At 40.0% G+C, this 26,566-nt stretch overlaps 1 protein-coding gene across 11 annotated transcripts in view; it reads left to right on the forward strand.

Annotated features, from left to right (window-relative positions):
* The window catches only part of Birc6 (baculoviral IAP repeat containing 6), a 218,539-nt gene that overhangs the window by 7,186 nt on the left and 184,787 nt on the right, over nucleotides 1-26,566 (forward strand). For all 11 annotated transcript variants that reach the window (XR_003846397.1, XM_029554048.1, XM_029554054.1 and 8 more), the window contains exons 2-4: nucleotides 15,620-15,801; nucleotides 17,893-18,030; nucleotides 23,375-23,568. Coding sequence is in view for 10 of the 11 variants with exons in the window: in XM_029554048.1 (XP_029409908.1) it covers nucleotides 15,620-15,801; nucleotides 17,893-18,030; nucleotides 23,375-23,568 (514 nt within the window). In the remaining variant the exon portion in view is untranslated. The remainder of the gene's footprint in view (nucleotides 1-15,619; nucleotides 15,802-17,892; nucleotides 18,031-23,374; nucleotides 23,569-26,566) is intronic.

Raw genomic sequence — 26,566 nt, forward strand, 5'->3', positions numbered from 1 at the left:
GTTTGTTCAACGTTTTTTTTTTTGCGAAGTTTTTTATGTGGGGTTTTTTTTTAGTTTTTTTTTTTTTTTTTTTTTTTCGGTCTTTTTGAGACAGGGTCTCTCTATAGCCCCAGCTGTCCTGGACCTTACTATGTAGACCAGGCTGGCCTTGAACTCACAGAGATCCGCCTTCTACCATGTGGGTCCTGGAGATTGTACTCACATGATCAGGCTTGGTGGCAAGAGCCTTTACCTGCTAAGCTATCTCTTAGGCACCTGTGTGTAGGGGTGTGTGTGTGTGTGTGTGTGTGTGTGTGTGTGTGTGTGTTTAATTCATTTGGGTAAATTCTGAGGGGCTCAATTGCTGGATAGTATGGTAAGAGTGTGATTTATTTTGTAAGAAACTGTATAGCTGTCTTCCAGAGTAACTGTATCATTTCTGTTCTCATCAGCACTGAGTGAGTTCCTGGGCTTCAAATCCTGACCTCCTGTTGGTGGTGATACTGTTTTGTATTTTGGTCATTTTGATAGCCATGTACTGGCAATCTTTTTTTTTTTTTTTTTTTTTTTTTTTTTGTGCTTTAATGTTGCCCAAGTTGGCCTCAGTTTTGTAGCTGAGGATGACCTTGAACTCCTGATCTTCCTGTTGAGACAAATGCTATCATGTCTGCTCAATTTTGTTTTAATTTGCAATTCTGTAATGACATGATGTTGAACATAATTTTTCTTGCCTAGTTGCCTCTTTTTTGTGTTTACTTGCCCCACTTCTACCCCTCTCAGCCCATGAACCCAGGGTCTTGTCTGTGCGAGGCAGGCAAATACTCTACCAGTGAGCTGTACCTTTCAGGCCCTGAGTTTGGGTTTTAAAAAACTAGTTACAACAGGGCATGATGGCACATGACTTTAATTCTAGCCCTCCAGAGGCAGAGGCAGAGGCAGGTGGATCTCTGTGAGTTCCAGGCCAGCCTGGTCTACATAGCGAGTTCCAGGCCAGCTGGGACTGCAGAGAGACCCTGTGTCAAAAAGACAATAAAAAACAAAAGAAAAAAATAAACAGGCTGGAGAGATGGCTCAACGGTTAAGAGATTTGACTGCTCTTGCAGAGGACCCAGGTTCAATTCCCAGCACCCACATGGTGTCTACAAACAGTCCTTAACTCCAGTTCCGAGGGAATTTGATGCCTTCTCTGACCTCCATGGCATTGCATGACACGGGTGCACTCACATACATGCAGGCAATACACTCATACACATAAAATAAAGATATTAAATAAAATATATTAAAAAAACAAACTACGGTTATGTATACCACTTAAGGCTGTGCCGTGTGTGTCTACTAGATAGGTCTTTAGCTATTTTTGATTCATGCACTTTAGCATAATAGGAAATAACTTGGCTCTAGAGACAAGTGATTTTTGGTTAAAGTCCTCATTTTATTTTATTTTTTTACCTTAGTAATGCAACCTTGTTTAATTATGAGGATTCAGGCACTAGTGCCTATATAATGCTTATAGCAGTCTACTTACCAATAAGTACTAAAACAAAACACCACATAGAAACACACACACGCATACACAAATTCCTCACATTTATTTGCAATTCCTGCAAAACAGGCTTTTTTTTTTTTTTTTTTTTTTAAAACCTAAGGCCTTTTCATGTTCTTTGTTAGTTCTTTTGAACTTGAAAACTATTTTTCCTTATTTGACACTTTTCGCTATCCTACGTGGGAATACAGTCAGTTTTGGATAGTTTCTTTCTGACTTTCTGAATTAGCATCCCTACCACTAGGAGTACATTTTGTATTATTGTTTATCTTTTTTTTTCTAAAGACAGTGTCTCACTATGTAGTCTGGGAACTTGCTATGTAGACCAGGCTGGCCTTGAACTCACAGAGATCTGCCTGTCTCTGCCTCTTGAGTGTTGGGATTAAAGGTATGTGCTACCATGAACAGATTTATTTGCTAAGTACACCTGAGTTTTGAATTTTAGCTACTTGAAATTGCTAACTCTGAGCTTTCTCATTTAATAGGATGGTTGTAAAGATTAAGTGGTTGGACCCTAAGTGTCTCAGATATATAGTAGGTACTTAGGTACTTAGTGAATGTCAATTCTCTTACGTGTCTTGAGTATTTAGAGTGTATGTTTCTTTTTTTTTTTTTTTTCAATATTTTATTTTTTGCCTGCTTTTTTTTGTGAGTGTACCAATGTGCAATGCTGTAGAGGTCAGAAGAGGGCTTCAGATTCCCCTGGAACTGGAGTCAAGGACGGTTTGTAGCCACCATTTGTGTGCTGGGAATCGAACCCAGGTCCTCTGCAAGAGCAGTCAATGCTCTTAACCACTGAGCCATCTCTCCAGCCCCTTAGATTGTATGTTTCCTAATATTTAAAAAAGTTCACCACCTTAATATTTATATATAGAGATTAGATATCATTTACATGTAGATGGGAATATAAATGTTGGTAACATTATCATCTATATTTGGATAAATATCCCTTTTTTAAAAAAAATTTATTTATTATTTTTATTTTATGTGTATGTGTGTATTGCCTGCATGTCGGTAAGTGCATCCGTGTCATGCAGTGCCCGCAGAGGACAGAAGAGGCTGTCCGATTCCTAGGATTGGTTCCCAGTACTCCCATGGCAGCTAACAACTTTCGTAACTCTAGTTCCAGGAGATCCAACACTGTCTTCTACTTCTGCAGGAATTGCAGGACATGGGTGCACATACACACATGCAGGCAATATACTCATACACATACAAAATAATAAAATATTTTTAAAGGTTTGTCTTTGGTATTTAATTTTATTTCTGTATTTTAAACTTTTTCCAGTGATTGGTCTAAAAGAGATTTAAAAATAGTTCTGTGAAGTTTTTTATAATTTTTTTTAAGGATTTATTTTTATTTTGTGTCTGTGTTTTGCCTACATGTATGTGCACCACATGCCTGCAGTGCCTGAGGAAACCGGTGTGGGTATATGTGTGGCTATTAACCAGTGATTATTGTAGTGTATACATAGGAAGAAGGCTTGTCTCCTCAGTTTTCAAAGTGGGTTCTAGATCTGTGTTGCAACGAAGAGAAGAAAAGCTACTCAGGGCTTTTAGCCAAACATTCCAGTATTACATCTCTGAGACTCTTTTGGATATTTTGAGAATAGAGCTTATGTACCTCTGGATGGCCTTAAACTCATAGAGATCTGCCTATCTCTGCCTTCCCCAGAGCTGAGATTATAGGTATGAACTCCTATACATGATCTGGAGAATCTTTCTTTTTACTAGGTAGACAGTGACTTTGAGAAAATTGTACAGTAAGAAAAAGAATTGTGCTTTACTTCAATTTCACTGAAGTTCAGATTGGGAGCATTTTTTTTTCTCCTTATGTAATGGCTTTTGTTTTGCATCAGAGTCTTGCCACCTGCTAGGCAAGTGTTCTACCATTTAGCTACATCCCAAGCCTTGTCCTTGATAATTAAAAACATTTTTTTACATTTATTATTTATTTTTTTTGTGTGTGTGCACATGTGTCTGCCTGTGCATGTGTATGTGTGGGTACACTTGTGCCACTGTGCATGTGTGACAGTCAGAGGACAACTTGTAGGTATAGTTTCTGTCTTCTACCATGTATGTTCTGGAGATTGAATTTAGGCCCTCAGGCTTGTAAGCACTTGTTCTTACCCTTTGACCCATCTTGCCAGCCAGATGATTATTTTTTATTAACATATATCCATTGTTCAAATTGTTCAAATTGATGGGTTTTATTATGGCATTTTCATACATGCATATAATATGCATGATTATTTTTGCTTTTTGATTGGTTTACTCTGGATGCAGATTCATTCATATGGAGGGCTTACAGTATTTTTCTTTTTTGTTTTTTTTTAAAATATTTTATTTGTTTTTATTTTTTTATGTGTATGTGTGTATTGCCTGCATGTAGGTAAGTGCACCCATGTTGTGTAATGCCCACAGAGGATAGAAGAGGCTGTCATGTCCCCTGGAACTGGAGTTACAGACAGTTGTTAGCTGCCACATGGGTGCTGGGATTTGAACCCGGGTCTTCTGCAAGAACAGCCAGAGTTCTTAACTGCTGAGCCATCTCTCCAGCCCCGTTTTTGTTTTTTGCCTTTTTTGAGACAGAGTCTCCCTGTAGCCCCAGCTGGCCTGGAACTCACAGGGATCCACCTGCCTCTGCCTCCCGAGTGCTGGGACAAAAGGTGTGCACCACCACCACGCTCGGCTGTATTTTTCTTTTTTAACTATTTTAACTAATTATTAACTAATTTATTTGTTTTTTGGTCTTTGTGAGACGGGGTCTCTCTGTAGCCCCAGCTGCCCTGGAACTCACTATGTAGACCAGGCTGGCCTTGAACTCACAAAGATCCGCCTGCTTCTGCCTCCCAAGTCCTGGGATTAAAGGCATGTGCCACCACGCCGGGCTTAACTTTTTTTTTTTTTTTTATTACTCTTATTTTATGTGTATGAGTGTATTGCCTGCATTTATGGTAGTGCACCCATGTAGGGCAATGCCCATGGAGGTCAGAAGAGGGCATCAGATCCTGTGGAACTGAAGTTTGGACAGTTGTTAGCTGAGGTTACTGGCATGACCCACTATAGTCTGCCTCTTGCCTTTTTTTTTTTTTTTTAAGATTCTGTGTAGTTGTAATTTCTCTCCCAGTTGTTCCCTAGCTTTTTATGCTCTAGCAAAGAATTTATCCTAATTTTCTAGTTTTAGGCTTATTAATGATAGACTTGATAAGTGCTCAGACTCTGGAGCCCAGGAGCTTAATTAAACCTTGGAATTTCATCTATAAAACAAGAGTAATAGTATTACTTATGTTAGGAGATGATTGTGAGAATTAAAATGAGTTAATATATGTTAAGCATATAGGACTTTGGGGTGTGGTGCATGCCTTTAATAAGAAGGCAGAGGCAGGCTGATCTTTATGAGGTTAAGGCCAGCCTGGTCTACATAGCAAGTTCCAGGTCAACTGGGACTACAGGGAGACCATTTAAAAAAAAAAAAAACTCAAACACCAGAAAATAAACAAGCATCTAGAACTATGCCTAATAAGTGCTATATGGTTTTTTTTTTTTTTTTTTTTTTTTTTTTTTTTTTTTTTTAAAAAAAAAAAAAAAAAAAAAAAAGAGGACGATAAATCTTTCACTGTGATATATCAAAATAAAACTCACAGAGCTCCTCCTGCCTCTGCCTCCCAAGTGCTGGGACTAAAGACTTGCACCACCACGCCTGGCTTATTATTATTTTTATTTTATGTGTATGCGTGTATTGCCTGCTTGTAGGAAGTGCATCCGTGTTGTGCAATGCCTGCAGAGGACAGAAGAGACTGTCAGATCTCCTGGAACTGGCGTTACAGACAGTTGTTAGCTGCTATGTGGGTGCTGGGATTTGAACCCGGGTCTTCTGCAAGAACAGTCAGTGTTCTCAACTGCTGAGCCATCTCTCCAGCCCCATATTTTTTTTTTTTTAATTTGATGGTCATTAGTGGCTATTTCAACGGTTTATGAGTGTAGTATTGGTTTTTGCTGTAAGTATTCTATTGAAACTGCATTTCCTCACTGTTTTCCTTACATATGGATATGTGGCTGGCTACACAATAATAAATAAAAGCAAAATGCTTCTGTGGTGTTCTTTGAGAGTGAGATTCATTGTGTTGCTTAGGTAGACCTCCAACTCAAGATGCTCCTGCCTCAGTCTCCTGAGTCCTGGGATTACAGGTGTTTGCTGTCAAACCTGGGTTAGAGCAGTGTCATCATTGAGAGCTGTGAACTATTATCAAGTGATGATTTTTGGATTTGAATTGTTCAAAGGAAGTGATATAAAGAGCTTATTTATTTTTTTAATATTCAGACATTTCTTGAATATGCACTAAGCATGGTTAAGGAAACTTTTTTGTCCTTGGATGCTTGCTACATGACATTTTTAGTAATCTATTTTAGCTTAAAATCTTTAGTGCATAGTGTAGATGTATAGGATACTGTGTGAACATAGAGGAGGGGGTTGGGAACACAGACAAGGAAGTCCTTCAACCTCGGCACGTAGAGAAAGCTTCTCAAAGAGTATTGCATTTATGATCTTTTTTTAAATTTAAGAATTCTTTTTTTATTCTATCATCTATCTATCTTATCTGTCATCTATATATCTATCATCAATCAATCATCAGTCAGTCATCTTAGTTTCTGAGATAGGATCTCATGTAGCCCAGGATGGCTTCAAACTCACTAACTAAATAGCTGAGAATGACCTTAAACTTGTGATCCTCCTGCCTCTATTTCTCATGCTAGGGACAGAACCCAGGACTTTGTGTGTGCTACGTAAGTACTCTACTAACCCAGCCCACTTATGATAAATTTTGACAGAAATAGTGGGAAGGAATCTTTTTTTTTTTTTTGGTCTTTTTGAGATGGTATCCCTGTAGCCACAGCTGGCCTGGATTCACTATGGAGATCAGGCTGGCCTTGAACTCACAGAGGTCCACTTGCTTCTGCCTCCAGAGTGTTGGGACTAAAGGCATGTGCCATCCCCAGCTAATAAAATGAATTTCAAACTTCCTGCCCAGTCTGTACCCCTGTTTGGGGTGCTTTCTATTAATAGAAGAGATAATGTATAAGCTAGAATTTCAAGGTAAGGAGTTAGGAAGAGGGAACAGAATGAGCAAGAATGAGAATAGGGGCATGAAACAAAAGCATTTTGGTTTTGAATATAGGCAGAGCAAGAGGAAGGGAGGAATGGGAGCCTTAGGATCTACATATGCACACACATGTGTATATAGACACATTTTTCGTGGTACTGAGGATTGAATCTAGGGCCTCACACATGAAGGAAATGTGCTATGGTTCCCATATCTTTAAGGACAAGAACTCCCAACTTAAGATAACAAATTCAGGATATGGTTACAATAGGAGGTGCTTTCGTATTACTTGAGAAAACATTGCAGAAAACTACTGCTTCTAAGTAATTTCAACTTTACACAAAAATATTTATTATTTTTATTTTATGTCTATGTGTGTATTGCCTACATGTAGGTAAGTGCGCCCGTGTCGTGCAGTTCCCGTGGAGGTCAGAAGAGGCTGTTGGATCCCGTGGGACTGGAGTTACAGACAGTTGTTAGCTGCCATGTAGGTGCTGGGATTCGAACCTGGGTCTTCTGCAAGAACAGCCAGTGTTCTTAACTGCTGAGCCATCTCTCCAGCCCCCTCAACTTTAGACTTTTAAAAATATTTTATTTATAGCTAGGTTTAGTGGCGCTGGCCTTTAGTCCCAGCACTCAGGAGGCAGAGGCAGATGGATCTCTGAGTTCAAGGCCAACCTGGTCTACATATTGAGTTCCAGATGAGCTGGGGCTACAGGGAGATGCTGTCTCAAAAAGACCAAAAAATTTTTTTATTTTTATTTATTATTTTATGTGTATCCGTGTATTGCTTGCCTGTATGTAAGTGTACCTGTACTGTGCAATACCTGAGGAAGTTAGAGAGGGTGTCAGATTCCTTGAGACTAGAGTTACAATGTGTGTTAACTTACCATGTGGGTGCTGGGAATCAAACCTGGGTCCTCTGCAAGAGCAGCTATTGCTCTTAACCGCTGGGTCATCCTCCAGCCCAACTTTAGATTTAAAAAAAATTTTTATTTATTTTTTATGTGTATGTGTGTATTGCCTGCATGTAGGTAAGTGCACCCGTGTCATGCAGTTCCCATGGAGGTCAGAAGAGGCCATCGAATCCCCTGGGACTGGAGTTACAGTTGTTAGCTGCCATAGGGTGCTGGGATTTGAACCTGGGTCTTCTACAAGAACAGCCAGTGTTCTTAACCGCTGAGCCATCTCTCCAGCCCCCAACTTTAGATTTTTAAAAAAATTCTGTATATTTGAAACATATTATAACATACACTTTGATGGGGCTAGAGAGATGGCTTAGCAGTTGAGACTGGCTGCTTTTGCAGAGGACCTGGGTTCAGTTATCAGCATCCACTTGATGACTAACAAACCTCTTGTAACTCCAGGTCCAGGGGATCTGATGCCCTCTTCTGACCTCCTTGGGCGTTGCATTACACAGGTGCACTTACATACATGCAGGCAATACATTCATAAAATAATAATACTTTGAACTTTTCTCCCTGCTAGTTTAGCTGTGAGATTTTATTTATTTATTTAGATTTTTTTTGAGACAGGGACTCTCTGTAGCCCCAGCTGGCTTGGAACTCACTATGTAGACCAAGCTGGTCTCTTGATACTCAACATCAGCTCTCCAACTTAAAGTTTTGTTACTCATCTTCTTACTTGGTTTGTGGGCTTAATTTAAGCCTTATCTCCTTACTGTCTTTGTAGTGGGAGTTTGTGAAGAACCATAGTTAAATATAGATATAATTGTATCCATATAAAACTAGAAATCTCTAGTTGTAACCATACTTATTGATCAGTATTTAATTTTTATGAATATTAGGTTTAAGAATTGATAACAGGAGCAGGGCATGGTGGTGCCTGCCTTTAATCCCAGCACTCGGGAGGTAGAGGCAGATGAATCTCTGCGTTTGAGGCCAGCCTGGTCTGCAGAGCTGATTTCCCAGCTAGCTGGGGCTATAGGGAGACCCTGTCTCAAAAAAAAAGGGAAAGAATGAGTTTGTAACACATAAACTATATGTAGATTTCTGTAATGTAGTCATATGTAAGAGCATTGTTAGCATTCATGATCTTAGAGAAGTGCACCTTTGGCAAAATGCTTCTGAGTTACTGTCTTTTAAAATTGGCTAATAATACGTACCCAGAGAACATCTAATAAGATAATGAATCTGAGGTCTCAGAGAGATGGCTCAGAGGTTAAGAGCACTGACTGTTCCCAGGTTTGATTTCTAGACCCATGTGGTAGTTAACAGCCGTCTGTAACTCCAGTTCCAGGGGATCCGATGCCTTCTTCTTACCTCTGAGGGCATTGCATGACATGAGTGCACTTACATACATGCAGGCAATACACTCATGCACATTAAAATAAATAAAATATTTAAAAAAGATAATGAATCTGGAAAGAAACCCTGTAAACTGTAGCACTTCAAGTCTAAGGGATACGAATACCAGGATGAACTTTCTTGGTATATAGAGTAGATAATAAGAATATAAATAAAAAAAAGAAGGAAGTAGAGATAGAATCTACTGGAGAAAAAAGTAAATGCTTTATGGAGCAGTTCATGATAATAGTGTGCTCAGGAACCAAGGCAAGATTGTGATGCAGCTTGGGACTTGGGTTCAGTTCCTGGCACTCACATGACAACTAATAACCTGCAGTAATTCCAGTTCCAGGGGATCCAATGCCCTCTTCTGCCTTATGTGGGCATTGCACATGTGGTGCATGTGCAGGCAAGGCAAAACACACATAAGAAATAAACTTTAAAAATTAAAAAAGATGTAAATATTATGCTTGCTTGTTAGAAGAAATAATGCAAATTTTAGAGTGAGGAATTTGGGACTATTTTCTTTGAGATGTATTGTGGGCTTCAGGAATTTAAAGCTTCATGACTGTTCTTTGACTTGAGAGGGACAAGGATATAGTGCAAGACAGATTTTTTTTTTTTTTTTTTTTTTTTTTTTTTTTTAGACCGGAGCCTTCCATCTGGCTGCCCTGAGCACTTTGAAGTTGTGGAATAGTAGACTGGGTGCTGGAGGGAGGCTGCATGCCTTTTTATCCAGCCCCCTCGTTTTTTTCCTCAGCAGTTCTAGAGTGAGATGTAAACACAGTCTATTCAGTCCCAGTGTTCCAGACGTGCTGGGTAAAAACCCAAAACAGCTTCTGTCCCTGCTGGTGTCTTCAGCTGATGCTTTGTCCCAGAGTGCTCCCTTACAGCAGCCCCCTTCAGCTTACTCTGCTCCTTCCTCCTCATCTTCCTAGCGCTTCCCGGCATCACTGGCATTGCCCTCTCTCCCCTCTGCAGGGTGGTGAGCTTTGGAACAAGGTGACTGGCCTTTCAGCCTAGATTCTCATTGATTTCCCACATCACCTTGGCTGAAGAAGTCCCTTCTCTGTACTTCATTTTCATATGTATAAAATGGGGACATTAGGGACTGGGGATGTGGCTCACCTGGTAGAGTGTGTGCCTAGCATGCAGGAAGCCCTGCGTTTGGTTCCCTCATCACCACACAAACTGGGTCTGGTGGTGCTCCCCCCTCCCCCCAAATCACAGCGGTACTTGGGAAGTAGAAGGAGGAGGATCAGAAGTTCAAAGTCATCCTCATGAAACAGTGAATTCTTGGAGACGCTATCTAAAAACAAAACAAAAACAAAATCCCCAAAGAGGCAGGCATATTAATAATCCTTGTCTCATAGAATCGTGACTAAGTCAAATGGTGTACATTCCTTTTAACTGTCTAGATCCTCATGATCTCCTAGTAAAATACATTCTGAGGGCCAGTGAGGTATATACCTGCCACCAAGCCTGGGGTAGCTTGATCCCAAGGGACCTACATTGTGGAATGCAAGCACAGAAGTTGTCCTTTGAACTCCACATGCATGCTGTGGTTTAAGCACATCTCTCTCTCTCTCTCTCTCTCTCTCTCTCTCTCTCTCTCTCACACACACACACACACACACCCACGCACACATACGGGAGCCTCTGCCCCTTTTGGGAGATGGGAGCCACAACAGAAGTCTTTCCAGAAGCTTCCTGGTTGACTAGCCAGATTATGCAGCTGAGAACAGGCCTTGTCTCCAACAAGGTAGAAAAGAAGCAATTCCCAAAAACATTTGTCCTATGACCTCCACATGAGAGTAACACACACACACACACACGCATATTCATATAAGTGTATGTGTGTGTGTATGTGTATGAGTGTTTTGTTTACATGTATGTGTGTGCACTTACAACATGCTATTCCTGAGGTCAGAAGAGGGCAGTGGATCTTCTAGAAGTGGAGCTACAGACATCAGCTGCCATGTGGGTAGTGGGAACTGAATCCTGGTCCTCTTCAAGAGCAGCCAGTATTCTTAACTCCCGAGCCATCATCTCTAGGCCTTTATTTATCTATTTATGTTCTAAATATTTTATTTATTCTTTTTATTTTATGTGCATGAGTATACTGCCTGCATTGTATAAGTGCACTTCTGTTGTGCAGTGCCTTGTAGGTCAGAAGAAGGTGTCAGATCCCCTAGAACTGGAGTTAGGACAGTTGTTAGCCACCACGTGGGTGCTGGCAACTGAACCTGGGGTCTCTGCAAGAGGAACCAGTGCTTTTAACCACTGAATCATCTCTCCAGTCCCCTACCTTTATTTTTGATACAGGGTCTAGCTGTGTAGCCTAGACTGATCTCAGATTCATGTTCCTCCTGCCTTAGCCTCCCAAGTACTGGGATTACAGGTGTGTGCTGCCCTTCCTGCCTGTTTTCTATTTTATTCTCCTCTCCCCTTTATTTATTTATTTTGGTTGATTTTTGAATCGACTAAGTTCTCTGATCATTTGTTCGTTCATTCATTTATTCTCCCTTTCTCCTCTCTCCCTCTCCCTCCCTCCCTCCCCTCCTTTTTCCTCTCCCTCAATGCCCTCCCTCCACTTCCTCTCTTTGCCTTATTCAATCAAAATACCACTATTGCTGAGGAAAATGACCTCATACTGGGGACAGGAGGGAGGAGGGAAGAAAGGATAAGGGAGGATAGCAACTGCTGGGCTATCTTTATCACTAGATCAGCTAGTTTCATTCCTAAAAATGTCTTTGTTTCTTGGTGTATTAAAAGCTGAGTGTATTGTATTTAACCTTGCTGGAGCATAGTGTATTATATTAAAAAAGTTTTAAAAATCTGTATATAGAGTGGTTGACTTACTAAAAGAAATTGTGTGCATGAAGTCTTGGTGATTCAATAGTTGAAGTATTTGCTTTCCTGTAGGCCATGACTTAATGGGAAGAGCTCATACACACACACACACACACACACACACACACACACACACACACCGGGAAGAGCTCATACACACACACACACACACACACACACACACACATTATGAAAGGTGATGATAGAGAACATTCATGTTGTCTTGAGAATGGGGTGTTGTGTTGTTAGGTGGCCTGGGTGGGTCTGTGTTGGCATTTCACCAGTTGCAGTTTGATGAGGGGAGAGCAGCAGCATAGATACCCAGGGAACTTTCTGTTGGCCTCTCTGCTGCTGTAGTAGATGGAAAAAGCTAGATGGATTTTCATCGTGTTTGGGTGGAATTTGAGTTGGATTGACTTGAAATGAAGGCTATGTGAGGAATGATGAAGGGTCTGTGTGGCATTCTGGAAATGTGTGTTATCTGTATTAAGACCAAGTAGTATTTCAGGCATGAGGTGCAAATAGACATCCACATGGGCACATACTCCAAATAAAATTGTGTCACTTTGCAGCCCAGTCACTTCTCACCTTGGCAACTTTGTGCTGTAGTGGAGATTTGTTTACAGATGGTTAAGGATTGTTTGAACAACATCAGATAAAGAAGTTAGTCCTTAAATTCAGCCAGGTCACTGTCATGAAGAATATAACCTGTGTTTTGAGGTGCTGAGAGATTTAGCTGTGACAGAGTCAGCATGTGGAAAGGCCCCATACTCCCTTGAAGGGAGTAAGAGTAGGTCTTTAGAATAAACACTATTTGTGGAAAATTTTCAGTGCTGATTATACTTTGAAAACTTCTCAGCTGGGTGTGGTGACTCATGTCTACCATCCCAATTCTTAGGTGGCTTGAGGCAGGAGGATTGCCACAGTTTGAGGTTAGCTTGAGTTACATTGTAATTTAAGTACCATAGTTTTATATTTTCTATAGTGTTATAGAATGGAATCATAAAATATGTAACTTTTCTTTTGGTGGTGCTGAGCATTGAACCCAGAGCTTTAGTGTAAGGTAGGCAAGTACTCGACCATTGCACTATACCAGCATGAAACTTTGATAATGCCTTGACTCATTTAAGTTGCTATACATATCAACTGTGATTTTGTTGCTGAGGAGTAAGTATTCTACTGTGTGTTATATACTATTTATTTAGCCAGTCATTTTGAAGGATGTTTATTGATTATGAATAGAACTACTATAAATATTTGATTACTGGGCTTGAGGGGTGGCTCAGTGCTTAAGAACACTGAATGTTCTTGCAGAAGACCTGGGTTCGAATCCCAGCACCCACATGGCAGCTAACAACTGTCCGTAACTGCAGTTCTAGGGGATCCAACCTCTTCTGACCTCCGCAGGCATTGTACCACAGGGGTGCACTTCCATACATGCAGGCAATACACACATACACATGAAATAAAAATAATAAATAAAATATTTAAAAAATAAAAATAAATATTTGATTACATTTTTTTATAAGGCTCTATGTCGCTAGGCTAATGTAGATGTGGGATTACACAGTCATTTTAGTAAGTCTATGCTTAACTTTATAAAGAAGCTGTGAAATCAAGAAATAAGCAAGTTCTATTAGCTTTATGGGTTTGATTGTTAGAATTGCAAATACAGTGTGGTACTGATGCAAAGACAGCTTTCTGTTACTGTAACAAATATCTGAGATAATCGGCTTAAAAAGTGAAAAGTCTTAACTTATTTAGACTTCTAGTTTTATAGGTTTCAGTATGATCTTCTTGCTTTGGACCTGATGGCACAAAATATGTGGTGGAGCAGAACAGTTCTTGTCCTGGCTGGGGAATAAAGTGAGAAAGTACCACAGTCCCTTTCACGGGCTTGAAGTGGATTGTGGTCTCATAGTCTGAAGGTTCCTCTACCTCCCAGTAGTCCTTCATTGGGAAGGAAGCCTGTAATACGTGGACCTTCTGTATCCCCAGACTATAGTACCACCTGAAGTGATTTGTATAGTCATTGCAGTTGTCAAAATCCTAATGAAGTTTTTCCAGAAATCAAAAAACCTAGCCTAAAATTCATAGATTATCTCAAGGAACTCTGAATATCCAAAGCAATCTTGAAAAAGTAAAAACATTGAGTAGGAAGGTTTGGAGTATTTATACTTCCTGATTTTAAAACTTACTGCAAAGCTACAGTAAGCAAAATAATACTGAGGCAGGGGTCATGGTGTGGTGGTACAGCACTTGGCTAATATGCACAAGCTCTGGGTTTGGTTCTTAGAATTGGAAATACAAGCAGTGTGGTACTGTTGTGAAGACAGATGTATTGTGATGAAATTAAATACAGAGAACCTAGAAATAAATTCTTATATATGGTTTATAATTTTGACAAGGGGTCAAAGCCATTATTTTGGGGGAAAGGATAGTCTTTAACAAAGGATTTTGGAAAAACTGGTTGAATTTCTGTATATATAGACCCTTGTCTTCCACCCCATCCTTCCAGGGGAAAAGATTACTTTGTAAGAGTAGTATGGTAAAAAAAAAAGAACTTGGTCGCTGGGCATGGTTGCACACGCCTTTAATCCCAGCATTCAAGAGGCAGAGGCAGGTGGATCTCTGTGAGTTCAAGGCCAGCCTGGTCTACATAGTGAGTTCCAGGACAGCTGGGGCTATAGGGAAACCCTGTCTCAAAAAAACCAAAAAAACCAAAAAACTTGTCATGTTCAACCAGTTTTAGATATTTTAATACTTTTACTCATCTCTCATGTAGATGCAGAGTTGTCCCCCCCCCCCCAACTCCCAGCACTTGAGACAGTGTCTTGTAGCACAGGTTGGCCTTGAACTTGTGATCATTCTCCTGCTTTAGCCTGTGTGCTGGGATTACAGGTGTGTGCCATTACATCTGGCTATTTGCTTAAAAATTTTTGTTCATTTTTATTTTATGTGTATGAGTGTTTTACCTGTAAGTGTACCTGTGTTGTACAATGCCTTGTGGGGGACAGAAGAGGGTGTTGGAACTCCTGGAACCAGAGTTACGGTTGATTATTAGCTGCCTTGTGCATGCTGGGAACTAAACAATTGTCCTGCAAAGAGCAGCCAGTGCTCTTATCTGCTGAGTCATCTCTCCAGCCCTTTTTTAAATTTTTTTTTATTTTTTATTTTTTGGTCTTTTTGAGACAGGCTTTCCCTGTAGCCCCAGCAGGCCTGGAACTTACTATGTAGACCAGGCTGGCCTTGAACTCACAGAGATTCACCTGCCTTTGCCTCCCAAGTGCTGGGATTAAAGGCATGTACCACCACGGCTCTTTATTTTTTGAGACAGGGTCTCAAAAAAAAAATGTAGCTCTGTCTGGCCTGAAATTTGATAAGTAGACCAGACTGGCCTTGAGTGCATGTGTGACATTCTAAGACCAATGTTAATCCCTTCTACAGCAGCATTGTAGTTGCCAGGCTTTAATATTAATTTCCCTTTGGGATTTTATAGTTAATACTCCAATCAGTTGTTACAATCATGGCCTTCATAGCAGTTTTCCGCAGCCCAACTGGAATCCAGCCCAGGATTATTTTTTTGTATATATGTTTGTTTGTTTGTTTTTGTTTAGTTTTTTTTTTTTTTTTCTTTTGAGACAGGGTCACCCTGTAGCCCCAGTTGACCTGGAACTTTTTATGTAGACCAGGCTGGCCTTGAACCCACAGAGATCTGCCTGCCTCTGCCCCTGGGATTAAAGGTGTGCACCACCATTCCCGGCTTGAACATATATTTTTAATGAACTGTTGGTCTTAAAATCTTAAATGTTGAATTTTTGTTCTTTTAACAGCTAAACCAGGTGGACAGGTGAAATGTCAGTATATTTCTGCTGTGGATAAAGTTATATTTGTGGATGATTATGCAGTAGGTTGTAGGAAGGACCTTAATGGAATCTTGTTGTTAGACACTGCTCTACAAACTCCAGTTTCAAAGCAGGATGATGTGGTACAGCTTGAACTGCCCGTTACAGAGGTAAGTTGAAATGAGTACAGTATATTTCATAATACAAGGTAATCCCTGATCTACTGGATAGGGAATGAAATTAAGTTGTTCTTTATGGACATTGTATAACTACTCTTGTAAAAACAAAGAATTGACTCATGAATCCCACCTTCAAATGCTTGTCTTTCTCATAATAATAATTTCTCAATAATTAATTGGTGTTTGTTGAAATGTTATTTTAGGTGTGAACTGTTCTTTAAGCACAGGTTAAACACCTGTGACAAAGACTCCATAATATAGCAAGTCAATAAAGGAGTTGGCTTGTGTGTAGTCACAGTCTAGGGCTAACGCTGTCAACCTCAACAGTTAGGTTAGCTGGTAAGTTGTAGACAGTTGTCCCATGTCCCACCATTTCTCAGTCATAGGTAAAGGAGGGAGGACTGTGTAGACCAGACTGGCCTTGAACTCAGAGCATACCCCTCCCTCTGCCTCCCAAATTCTGGAATTGCAGGCATGTGGCACAATGCCTGTCTTTTTTAAAAAAAAAAAATTACAGCATTAAAAAAAATTTATTATTTATTTTTATTGTATGTGTGTGTTTTGTCTGTATGTATGTAAGTGCACCATGTGTGCAGTGCCTGCAGAGGACAGACAGGGGTGTTGGATCCCCTGGGACTGGAGTTACAAATGGTTATTAGCTGCCATATGGGTGCTTGGAGCCAATGCTCTTGACCTCTGTACCATCTCTCCAGCCCCTCAATGTTTTTTTTTTTTTTTTTAAGTGATAGAATATATTCACTTAGGGTTTTGGGAGATATAGCTTAGCTGCTGGAGCACTTAGGAAGCCCTGAATTTGATTCTTATTACTGAGAAGAAAAAAATGTATCCACTTACATGGCAGTTTCACAAATACATTTTGTAAAGATTTTTAAACTTATATTTATTTGTAGGCTGGGCGCCCACACTTATGCCATGGCACACATATGGAGGTCAGAGGACAGCCTTTTGGAGTCTGTTCTCTCCTACCACATAGGTCTCAGGAATGGGACTAAGGCTTGTTGGCAAGCACCTTAACCCTCTGAGTCATGTCAGTCCATAAGCACTCTTTACATATTAAATAGCCTTTATGTTTTTGTTTTTGTTTTTGGTCTTTTTTTGAGGCAGACTGTCTCAAAAAAAAAAAAAAAAAAGCTAATTGTGAGGTCTTCCAGTAAGCATTAAGCACTTAAGTACACACACACACACGCACGCACACAAATGCAAAGGCCTTCTGCAGTGCTACCAACATATTCAACTATAATTCTTCCCAGTAGCTCCAGCTGGCCTGTAACTTGCTTTGTAGACCAGACTGGCCTTGAACCCACAGAGATCCACTTATCTCCTTTGAGTACTGGAGTTAAAGGTGTGCGCCACCATGCTTGGCGGTACATTATAGTCTCTGTAAACATTCCGCTATTCTAGGCATTTACTGCATCAAATTAGTTTTGTTGCTGTCTTCCTAAAGCATGGGGTCCTAGGTTTGGTTTGATGACTGCAAATGTATTGTTTTCCTTTTATCAACCATGGGTTTCTGTTGAAGAATTATAGTTGAATATGTTGGTAGCATTGTAGAGGGCCTTTGCATTTTTGTGTGTGTACTTAAGTGCTTATTGCTTACTGGAAGACTTCACAATTATTTATTTATTTATTTATTTATTTATTTTTTTGAGACAGTCTTCCTGTAGCCCTAGCTGGCCTGAAACTTGCTATGTAGACCAAGCTGGTGAAATCACAGGAGTTCCACCTGCCTCTGCCTCTGCCTCTGCCGGCATTAAAGATGTGAGACACCAAACTGTGCTCCACATTTATCTTTTAAAATTTTGATTTAATATTTCATTTTTGCTCATGGTTTAGCTTGTCTATATTTCTTGATTTATGACAATTTCTGTGTATTGCTGTTTTACCCTCTGGGTACTGCATTGAACACATTGCTTTATCTCATTTAAATAATTAGGCTTCTGTAGAAGTAATTGTAAGTTTAGCTTTGTATAGTTATAGTTGTCACCAAGTTACCTAATGAGTCTGAATTTACTTTTGTTTTATTGTAGCTAAGTGTTGGTGATCATCTTTTTTTTTTTCCAGGCACAACAGCTCCTATCAGCATGTGTAGAAAAGGTAGATATTTCTAGCACAGAGGGTTATGATTTGTTTATCACACAGCTCAAAGATGGTTTAAAAAATACATCTCATGAGACTGCAGCAAACCACAAAGTTGCTAAGGTAAGAGATTTTAAATAGTCTGTGGCTGTAGTAGAATAAATACCTCCATCCTTTTGCTTTTCTCTTTTTTGTCTTTAGGAATGTTCTAATTGTAGATTTTGCTCTTTTAAGAAACATAATGTATGTATATGATGTTTTCAAGTTAAACCTTTTAAATTTTTTGTGCTGAGATTGAACCCAGAGCTTCACATATACTAGCTTAGTGCTCTACCACTAAGTTATATTTATTTCCAGCCAAAAGCTGTCTGTTCCAAAGTTTACCATTGATTTGTGTCAGCTGTTTTGCATATTGCACCCCCCCCCCCAAGGCTTCTGTGAGTCTTCCCTGATGCCTCTTGGCTGAGGAGCTTTGCTTAGCTTAGGGGCTTAGACAAGAATGGAGACATGTCTTCGAAATTGTGTTGTATTTATTGTGTATGTTTGTGGTTGCATGATTGCTATAGTACACATGTAGAGGAGTTGGTTTTCTCCTACCATGTTGATTCTGGGGATTGAACTCTGGTCATCAGACTTGTTGGCAAAAGCCTTTCCCTGCTGAGCCATTTGGCTGGGCCACTTAGTCTTCTCTTCTCCTTTTCTTCTTGTTTTCATTTTGTGCTTTTGAGACAAATCCTCACTGTGCAGCCTTGGCTAGCCTTGAATTTATTGACCTTGTTTCAGTCTCCTGACTGTTGGAACTACAGGCCTGTGTCAGCATATCCTGCATTTTCTCCGACATTTACTTTGGGGCATTGCTGGGAAATGTGGGGGAGGGGATGGTTCTTGGATTCTTGGGTATAATTCATTAATTTATATCATTCTCAGACTTTCTCTAAATTGTAAAGACAGATAATGACAGATAACAAGGTATAAATTAAAAGCCATTTTCCTAAAAGTAAATTTTTACATTTCTAAATTTCTTTCAAGCAGAGTGTGATCCAAAATAATGTGATCTGTCTTTACTCAGGCTGTGTCTTTGGTATGCTTTCATGTCAGTCCTTATTAACATCTGAATTATTCTTAATATTGCATTGAATTTTGTTTGTAGTTTTATTACAGTTTTATTAGGTTAGAGCTCCATTTATGAGACATTTTGTATAGGAAAGCAGAAATTATACTCTGAATTTCAGCAGAGGGAATTTATTAGAAGTTGATGTAAGAAGTGTTAGAGAGCTGCTGGCTCAGCAGTTCTGTTTTTGAAGAAGACCCGGGTTTGAATCCCAGCACCCACATGGCAGTTAACAACTGTCCATAATTCCAGTTCCAGGGAATCCGACAACATCTTCTGTCCTCTGCAGGCATTGCACAACACGGGTGCACTTATCTACATGTTGGCATAACACTCATACACATAAAATAAAAATAATAAATAAAATATTGAAGAAAAAGAAGTGTTAGAGAGCTAAACAGCAAAAAGAAAACCTACTGTGACAGAGCTGGTAACTGCAGAAAGCAGCTCTCACTGGGATTGGAGGAACAGAGAAAGAAGTTAGGGTTATTAGAACTGAAAAGCCATGAATGACATCACCAGACCTTTAGAACCAAGAAACCATTAATCATATGACGATCATGAGTCCTCACTTCTGACCAGACCATTAGAACTGAGAAACTGTTAATCACTTGACCATCATGAGTCCTCACTTCTGTCACCACATTGATGTTTTAGTTCAATGTCACTTTCTTGAAGTCTTTAAAAGATTCCCCACCCCACACGCAGGACCTATAAGGCCTTCCATGGAAAAAATGGAGTTAGGATTTATAGTAACTGGGGTTCCAGTGGAAGCCAGTCTCCTCTTGTGTGGCACTGAGGACTCTTGCAATTAGTAGACTTCTCATCTGTGAATAGGCTAAGTTTAGAAACTAGGTAAAAGATTTTCTTTTTTTTTTTCCTTTTTCCATAATTTTTGGGTGTGATGTGAATGTCTATGTGCACGCATGTTTATGTATGTGTTGTGTGCACCCATGTGGGTGTGCATTCATATGTGTGCTCATGTATTGAGAGGCCCCAGGTAATCATTCTCCATCAATCTTCCACCTTAATAAGTAGGGCAGGGTCTCTCAGTGTTCACTGATATGGCTAGTCTTCAGTAGTCAGCTTGCTCTGGGGATTCCCCATCTTACCCCCCCGGCTGGAATTGTAGGTGGGCCTCCTTACCTACCCTCCATTTGTATAGGTTTCTGGGGATCAGATCTCCTGGTCCTTAGGCTAGTTGCTTAACTGCTGAGCCATCACCCCAGACCTAGTAGCTCTTTTAAAAATTTTTACTTTTGGGGCTGGAGAGATGGCTCAACAGTTAAGAACACTGGTTGTTCTTGCAGAAGACCCAGGTTCAAATCCCAGCACCCACATGGCAGCTAACAACTGTCCATAACTCCAGTCCCAGGGGATCCAACAGCCTCTTCTGACCTCTGCAGGCATTGAACGACACTGGTGCACTTGCCTCCATGCAGGCGATACACAAATACACATAAATTAAAAAACAAAAAAAATTAAAAAAATTTTACTTTTGGTGGGTGGGGTGGCGCATGCCTTTAAAAGACAAAAAAGAATTTTTTTTTTTTTTTTTTGACTTTTGTGGTGCTGGGAATTTCACCTAGGGCTGAATATAGGCTAGGCACGCACCCAACCATTAAGCTATGACCTGTCTTCATTCTTTTTTTTTTTTGCAATTAATCCCCCCCCCCCTTTTCGAAAGGGTTTCCCTGTAGCCGAAACTTTCCTGGAACTTGCTACATAAACTAGGCTGACCTTGATTTCACAGAGATCTACCTGTTTCTGCCTCCTGAGTGTTGTGATTAAAGATGTGTGCCACCATGCCCAGCTCTTTTTTTTTTTTTTGTTGTTGTTAATTAGCTTCATTTTTATTACTATTTTTTTATGTGTATGAGTGTATTGCCTGTATGTGTGTGAGTGCACCCGTGTTGTGCAGTGCTGTGGAGGTCAGAAGAGAGCTTTGGATTCCCCTGGAACTGGAGTTAAGGAGGGTTTGTAGCTGCTGCCATGTTGGTGCTGGGAATGGAACCTGGGTCCTCTGGAAGAGCAGTCAGTGCTCTTAACTGCTAAGCCATCTCTCCAGCCCCCCAGCCCCCCCCTTTTTTTTTGAAATTTAAATCCTTTTTTTCACCACAGTTTTCTAGTTATATAGGTTGATGGTATTATGCTAGGGTGCCTAGAGTGCACTGGACAGAATAGAAACAGTGTAACTGATTGGGGACAGAATGTGAAGAGGGAGTTCATTTATAGATATATTTCTCTGGGAGAATAATTCTTAGCACTTTTGTAGCCCAGATCCCCTCCCTCCTGCCTTTATTTTCCAGCAGTACAATTTGATTAGTAATATTGTAATACTAAATAACATTAACATCTATTAGATGTTATTGATGATAGAGTTGGGCTGGGAGTTCATGTCTGTGACTGCAAAGGCTTTGCTTGTAGTTACTACTGCTGTGTTGTGATGACAAACTAAATACGTGGCGCTGTAATGCTAACTGTCCAACTACATTTTTAAAAATGGAGATCTGAACAGAATACCTACTTTGTGCCTAACATTGTTTGTACAAGATGAAGTATTCCCTCTTGGTCTTTTTTTTTTTTTTTTTTTTTTTTTTTTTTTGAGTTTCCCTGTAGCTGCAGCTGGCCTGGAGCTCACTATGTAGACCAGGCTGACCTTGAACTCACAGAGATTCACCTGCCTCTGCCTCTTGAGTGGTGGGATTAAAGGAGTTGTCCTTCTTAATTTTGGTGAGCTATCTAAGAAGATATGTTGCTATATTGTGTTTCCTTTTGTGGGCAGGAGAGAGTGCTTGAGACAGTTTTATTTTGTTTGTGTAATTTTTTATTTATTTATTATTTATATTTTATGTGTATGTGTGTATTGCCTGCATGTAGGTAAGTGCACCCGTGTCAAGCATGCCCTTGGAGGTCAGAGGAGGCTGTCGGATCCCCTGGGACTGAAGTTATGGACAGTTGTTAGTTGCCATGTGGATGCTGGGATTTGAACCGAGGTCTTCTGCAAGAACAACCAGTGTTCTTAACTGCTGAGTCATCTCTTCAGCCCGGACAGCTCAGCTTTATTTTGTAACATAAGCTACTCTGGAACTTATTATATACGACATGGAACTCATGGTGATCCTCCTGCCTCAGCTTCCGGAGTACTAGAATTACAGTTGTGACCCTTCACAGTTAGCTGCTATCTTGTTCTAAGTTGTCTTTTTCACAGTAGTTGAGGTTTCAGTTAATTTTCTTTGTGGTGCGGGGAATTGAATCTTGGTCTCTGTTTATGCTGAGCAAGCGCTTGACCTCTGAGCTCATTTAGACATTTTTTTGTTTTTTTTTTTGGTCTTTCTGAGACAGGGTCTCCCTGTAGCCCCAGCTGTCCTGGAACTCACCGTGTAGACCAGGCTGGCCTTGAGCTCACAGAGATCGGCCTGCCTCTGCCTCCGAAGTGCTGGGATTAAAGGCATGCGCCACCATGCCTGGCTTATTTAGACATTTTTTAAAACATTAATTAAAAACCTAGTATGTGTATATATTTATGGAATGCAGTCTGATATTTATATATATATGTATACATTGTAGAGAGATTAAAACTAAATGACATATACACATATCACCTTCCCAGTTAATAGTTCTTTTTGGTAAGAATGGTTGAAATTTGTACTTCTTAGTTTTGAAATACATAGTAGGTTCATATTGTCTGGCCTGTACAATGTAGAATAGCATCACTGAAATAAAAGATGAAAATAGGTAATCACCAGATAGATCTCTAGATCTCATTTTTCTTTCCACTTCCTGCCCTTTGACCAGCATCCCCACCCTCTCACATCAGCCTCTAATAATTATCATTTTACTTCCTGGTTCTATGAGTTACACTGTATAAATTCTATGTTTAACATCATATATATTTGTCTTTCTATGCATCCCCACCTCTCACATCAGCCTCTAATAATTATCATTTTACTTCCTGGTTCTGTGAGTTACACTGTATAAATTCTATGTTTAACGTCATATATATTTGTCTTTCTATGCCTGGCCTATTGCAATTATCACAATATCCTCCATGTTTAACCAATTTGTTGTGAATGATGGAGATGCCATCTTTTTAGAACATTGTGTAATATTCCATTGCATTCATACACGTACCATATTTTATCCATTCATTCACAGATAGAGACATGGTTTGCTTCTATATCTTGGCATTTTTGAATAAAAGATTTAACTTTTTTACCTAATGGAAAAATCCCTGCTGTAAATGATAAGCTGATGAAATAAACTGACTTTATAGGCTTGATACATCATTCTTTAATTGATAAAGTTAACCTGTTGAGTACATTTTCTTTTATTTATATTCTCATTTTCTTTCAGTGGGCCACAGTTACATTTCATCTTCCTCATCATGTGTTGAAGTCCATTGCCAGTGCCATTGTAAATGAACTCAAGAAAATAAATCAGAATGTTGCTGCCTTACCCGTAGCATCCTCAGTGATGGACAGATTGTCTTACCTCTTACCTAGTGCACGTCCAGAACTTGGAGTGGGGCCTGGCCGTTCTGTAGACAGGTAGGAACCTTGCTTGTAGAGGTACAGTGAGATTTAATTATTAATTTGGGGAATAACAAAAAATTACTGTGAATCTATGAATCATGTGAATTACGATTATAATGTTTTAAAAAGCAGATTGTCCTTTGTATCTAAATATTGTGGTAAAGTACACAAATTGAGTTACTATTGTTAAATAGTATCTATTCTCTAAGAGCATTTGTAAAGTGATTACAAACCAGTATTTTGGGGACTGGAGAGATGGCTCAGCAGTTAAGAGCGCTAGCTGCTCTTGTAGAAGATCTGGTGTTCGACTTCTAGCACCCACATAGCAGCTAACAAATCATCCCTAATTTCAGTTTCAAGGGATTTGACACCTTCTTCTGTTCATGGCATGGGTGTGCTTACACACATGCAGGAATAGCACTCATATACAATAATAAAAAAAAAATTAAATAAAAAAATGTGTTTTGAAAATTCCGGTTTTAGTATTTGATGTAATGAATATTTGAGGAAAGTTAAAATCATTATAATTGTTCAGTGTGTAATATTTTACCATTGAAATTTAGTGACCTTGAGATGAATTCTAACATTTAAATACTGTATTGAAGTGAGTATTGCTAAGGTGCATCTGTTTTCTAATAAAAGTGATGAGAGTTTAAAAAGTTCATTGAGATCTAGGCCAGTTGAGCCTACATAGCAAGTTCCAGGCCCCATGGGGTTACAGGGAGACCCTGTCTCAAAACCGAAAAAAAGTTCATTGAATCCAAGCAGGGTGACACATATCTTTAATTTTAGCCTTGGGAGGCAGAGACAGGCAGATTCTGTGAGTTCCAGATTGATTTACAAGGTGAGTTCTAGGCCAGCCAGGGCTACATAGTGAGGCTGTCTCAAAACAAAAAGTTCATTGAGGAAGAATGGGGGTGGTTATGATCAAATACATTGTATTCATTCACCTATGATATTCTCCAAGGAGCAATACTAAAACAAAAAGTGTATTGGTAATTTTGTTATTTTTATTTAATTTTTTAAGACAGGGTCTCACTATGTAGCCCTAGTTTTCTTGGTTCTCATGTAGATCAGGCTGGCCCCAAATTCAGAGTGATCTGCCTGGTTCTGCCTACTGAGGGCTGAGACTAAAGGTATACACTATACACTACCATGCCAGGCTTGTATTTCTTACTCTTCTTGATACTGTGATAGGAAGCAACTTAAGGAGGAAAGACTTACTTTACTCATAGTTCGAGGCTATAGTTCATCATGGTGGACAGGGCATGGGCAGGAGTGAGCTTGGAGCCATTGATCACATTACATGCACAGGCAGGAAACACTGGACCATGAATGCTTGGTCTGTCTGTCTGTCTGTCTGTCTGTCTCTCTCTCTGTATCTCTCTTTGTTTTTCTTTTTGGTCTTTTAGAGACAGGATCTCCCTGAAACTCACTATGTAGACCAGGCTAGCCTTGAACTAACAGAGAGATATGCCTGCCTCTGCCTCCTGCGTGCTGGGACCAAAGGCGAGTACCACCATGCCCGCTCCCTTTCTCTTTTTATTCAATTCTGAACCCCAGCCATGGGGTGCCACCCACATTTAGGGTTGTTCTTATCTCTTTAGTTAAACTTCTCTGAAAATGCCTTGGCAGACATGCTGAAGATGTATCTTAAATCCAATCACATACTGCTTCTGGGGTGCTTGTTTCATTCAAACTAAATCTAGAAGCCTTACAAAGATGGGTCTGTTGAAGGTATGAGTTAGTGTCCAGTAGTATTGTAACTAAATGAAACTGGAGACTGGTTTTCTTCTGTGTGTCTGATCCTGAGAATATGTACAACCTACACAACCAGGTGTGTTGACACATCTGTAATCTCAGCACTTGGGAGATGGAGGAAGGAGGGTCAGGAGTTTCAAGGCCAGCCTCATCTACCTATTCAGTTAGAGCCAGCCTTGATTACATGAGATACTGTCCGAAATTCTCCACCCTCATTAAGATATATGCAACCTATAATGAAATACTTTTCTAACCCTCAAACTTAATGTTTTTCAACAGAAGGGAAACGTTTATTTAGTATATTGCAAGGGGCTGTGTGCTGGACATTAACAGAAGAACTGCCACCAGTTCCTTTTTCTTTGTTCTTGGGGACTAAACCTAGGGTCTTATGCTTGCTATGTGCTAGGGATTGAATCCAAGGCCTTGAGCATGCTAGACAAAATGCTCCCCTATTGAAAGCGCCCCCACCCCCATGTGCTTCTAAAAGTCAGAATGTAAACCTGGACATGGTGGTGCACCCTAAGTCCCTGTATTCAGGAGGCAGAGGCAGACAGATCTCTGAGATTGAGGCTAGCCTGTTCTACATAGCAAGTTCCAGACGACCCTGTCTCAAAAAGAGAAGAAGCCAGAATGTGATGACTATTGGAGTTGACTGCCAGTATTGAAATTTCGAAAACCATGCAGTAATTAATTTTGGAGAACAATATAGGAAAAGTATTTTTTTGATCTGGTTTTGGTAACCTTTACTATGTTCTCATTTTCTTCCTCTTGTTACTAGTTGTATCATTGTGTTAGCAGAGTGAGCACTACTCTTAGTTCTGTCTTACTCAGTGCCTATTGGACTTTAATTTGCCTTTAATAAAATCACTGTGATACTCTGAGTTACAGCTTGACTCTTTGTGAGGTGATACATTCTACTAAAATTGAAGATCTCCCTCCCCAGCATCTAGGTAGATTGGCCTCCAATGCCTTGGGCTCCTGAGTGCTGGGATTACAGGGATGTATCGCCTTGCCTGGCTGAGAAAATGGCTTTTAAAAATTGTTAGAGTGAGGCTGGAGAGATGGTTCAGTGGTTAAGAGCACTGATTGCTCTTGCAGAGGACCCAGGTTCGATTCCCAGCACCCACATGGTAGTTATGAACCGTCTTTAACTCCAGTTCTAGGGGAATCCAAAGCCCTCTTCTGACCTCTGCGGCATTGCATGACATGGGTGCACTCATGTACATGCAGGCAGTATATTCAGACACATTAA

This window comes from Nannospalax galili, unplaced genomic scaffold (genome assembly GCF_000622305.1).
Source record: "Nannospalax galili isolate Female #2095 unplaced genomic scaffold, S.galili_v1.0 scaffold344, whole genome shotgun sequence".
Classification (NCBI taxonomy): Eukaryota; Metazoa; Chordata; class Mammalia; order Rodentia; family Spalacidae; genus Nannospalax; species Nannospalax galili.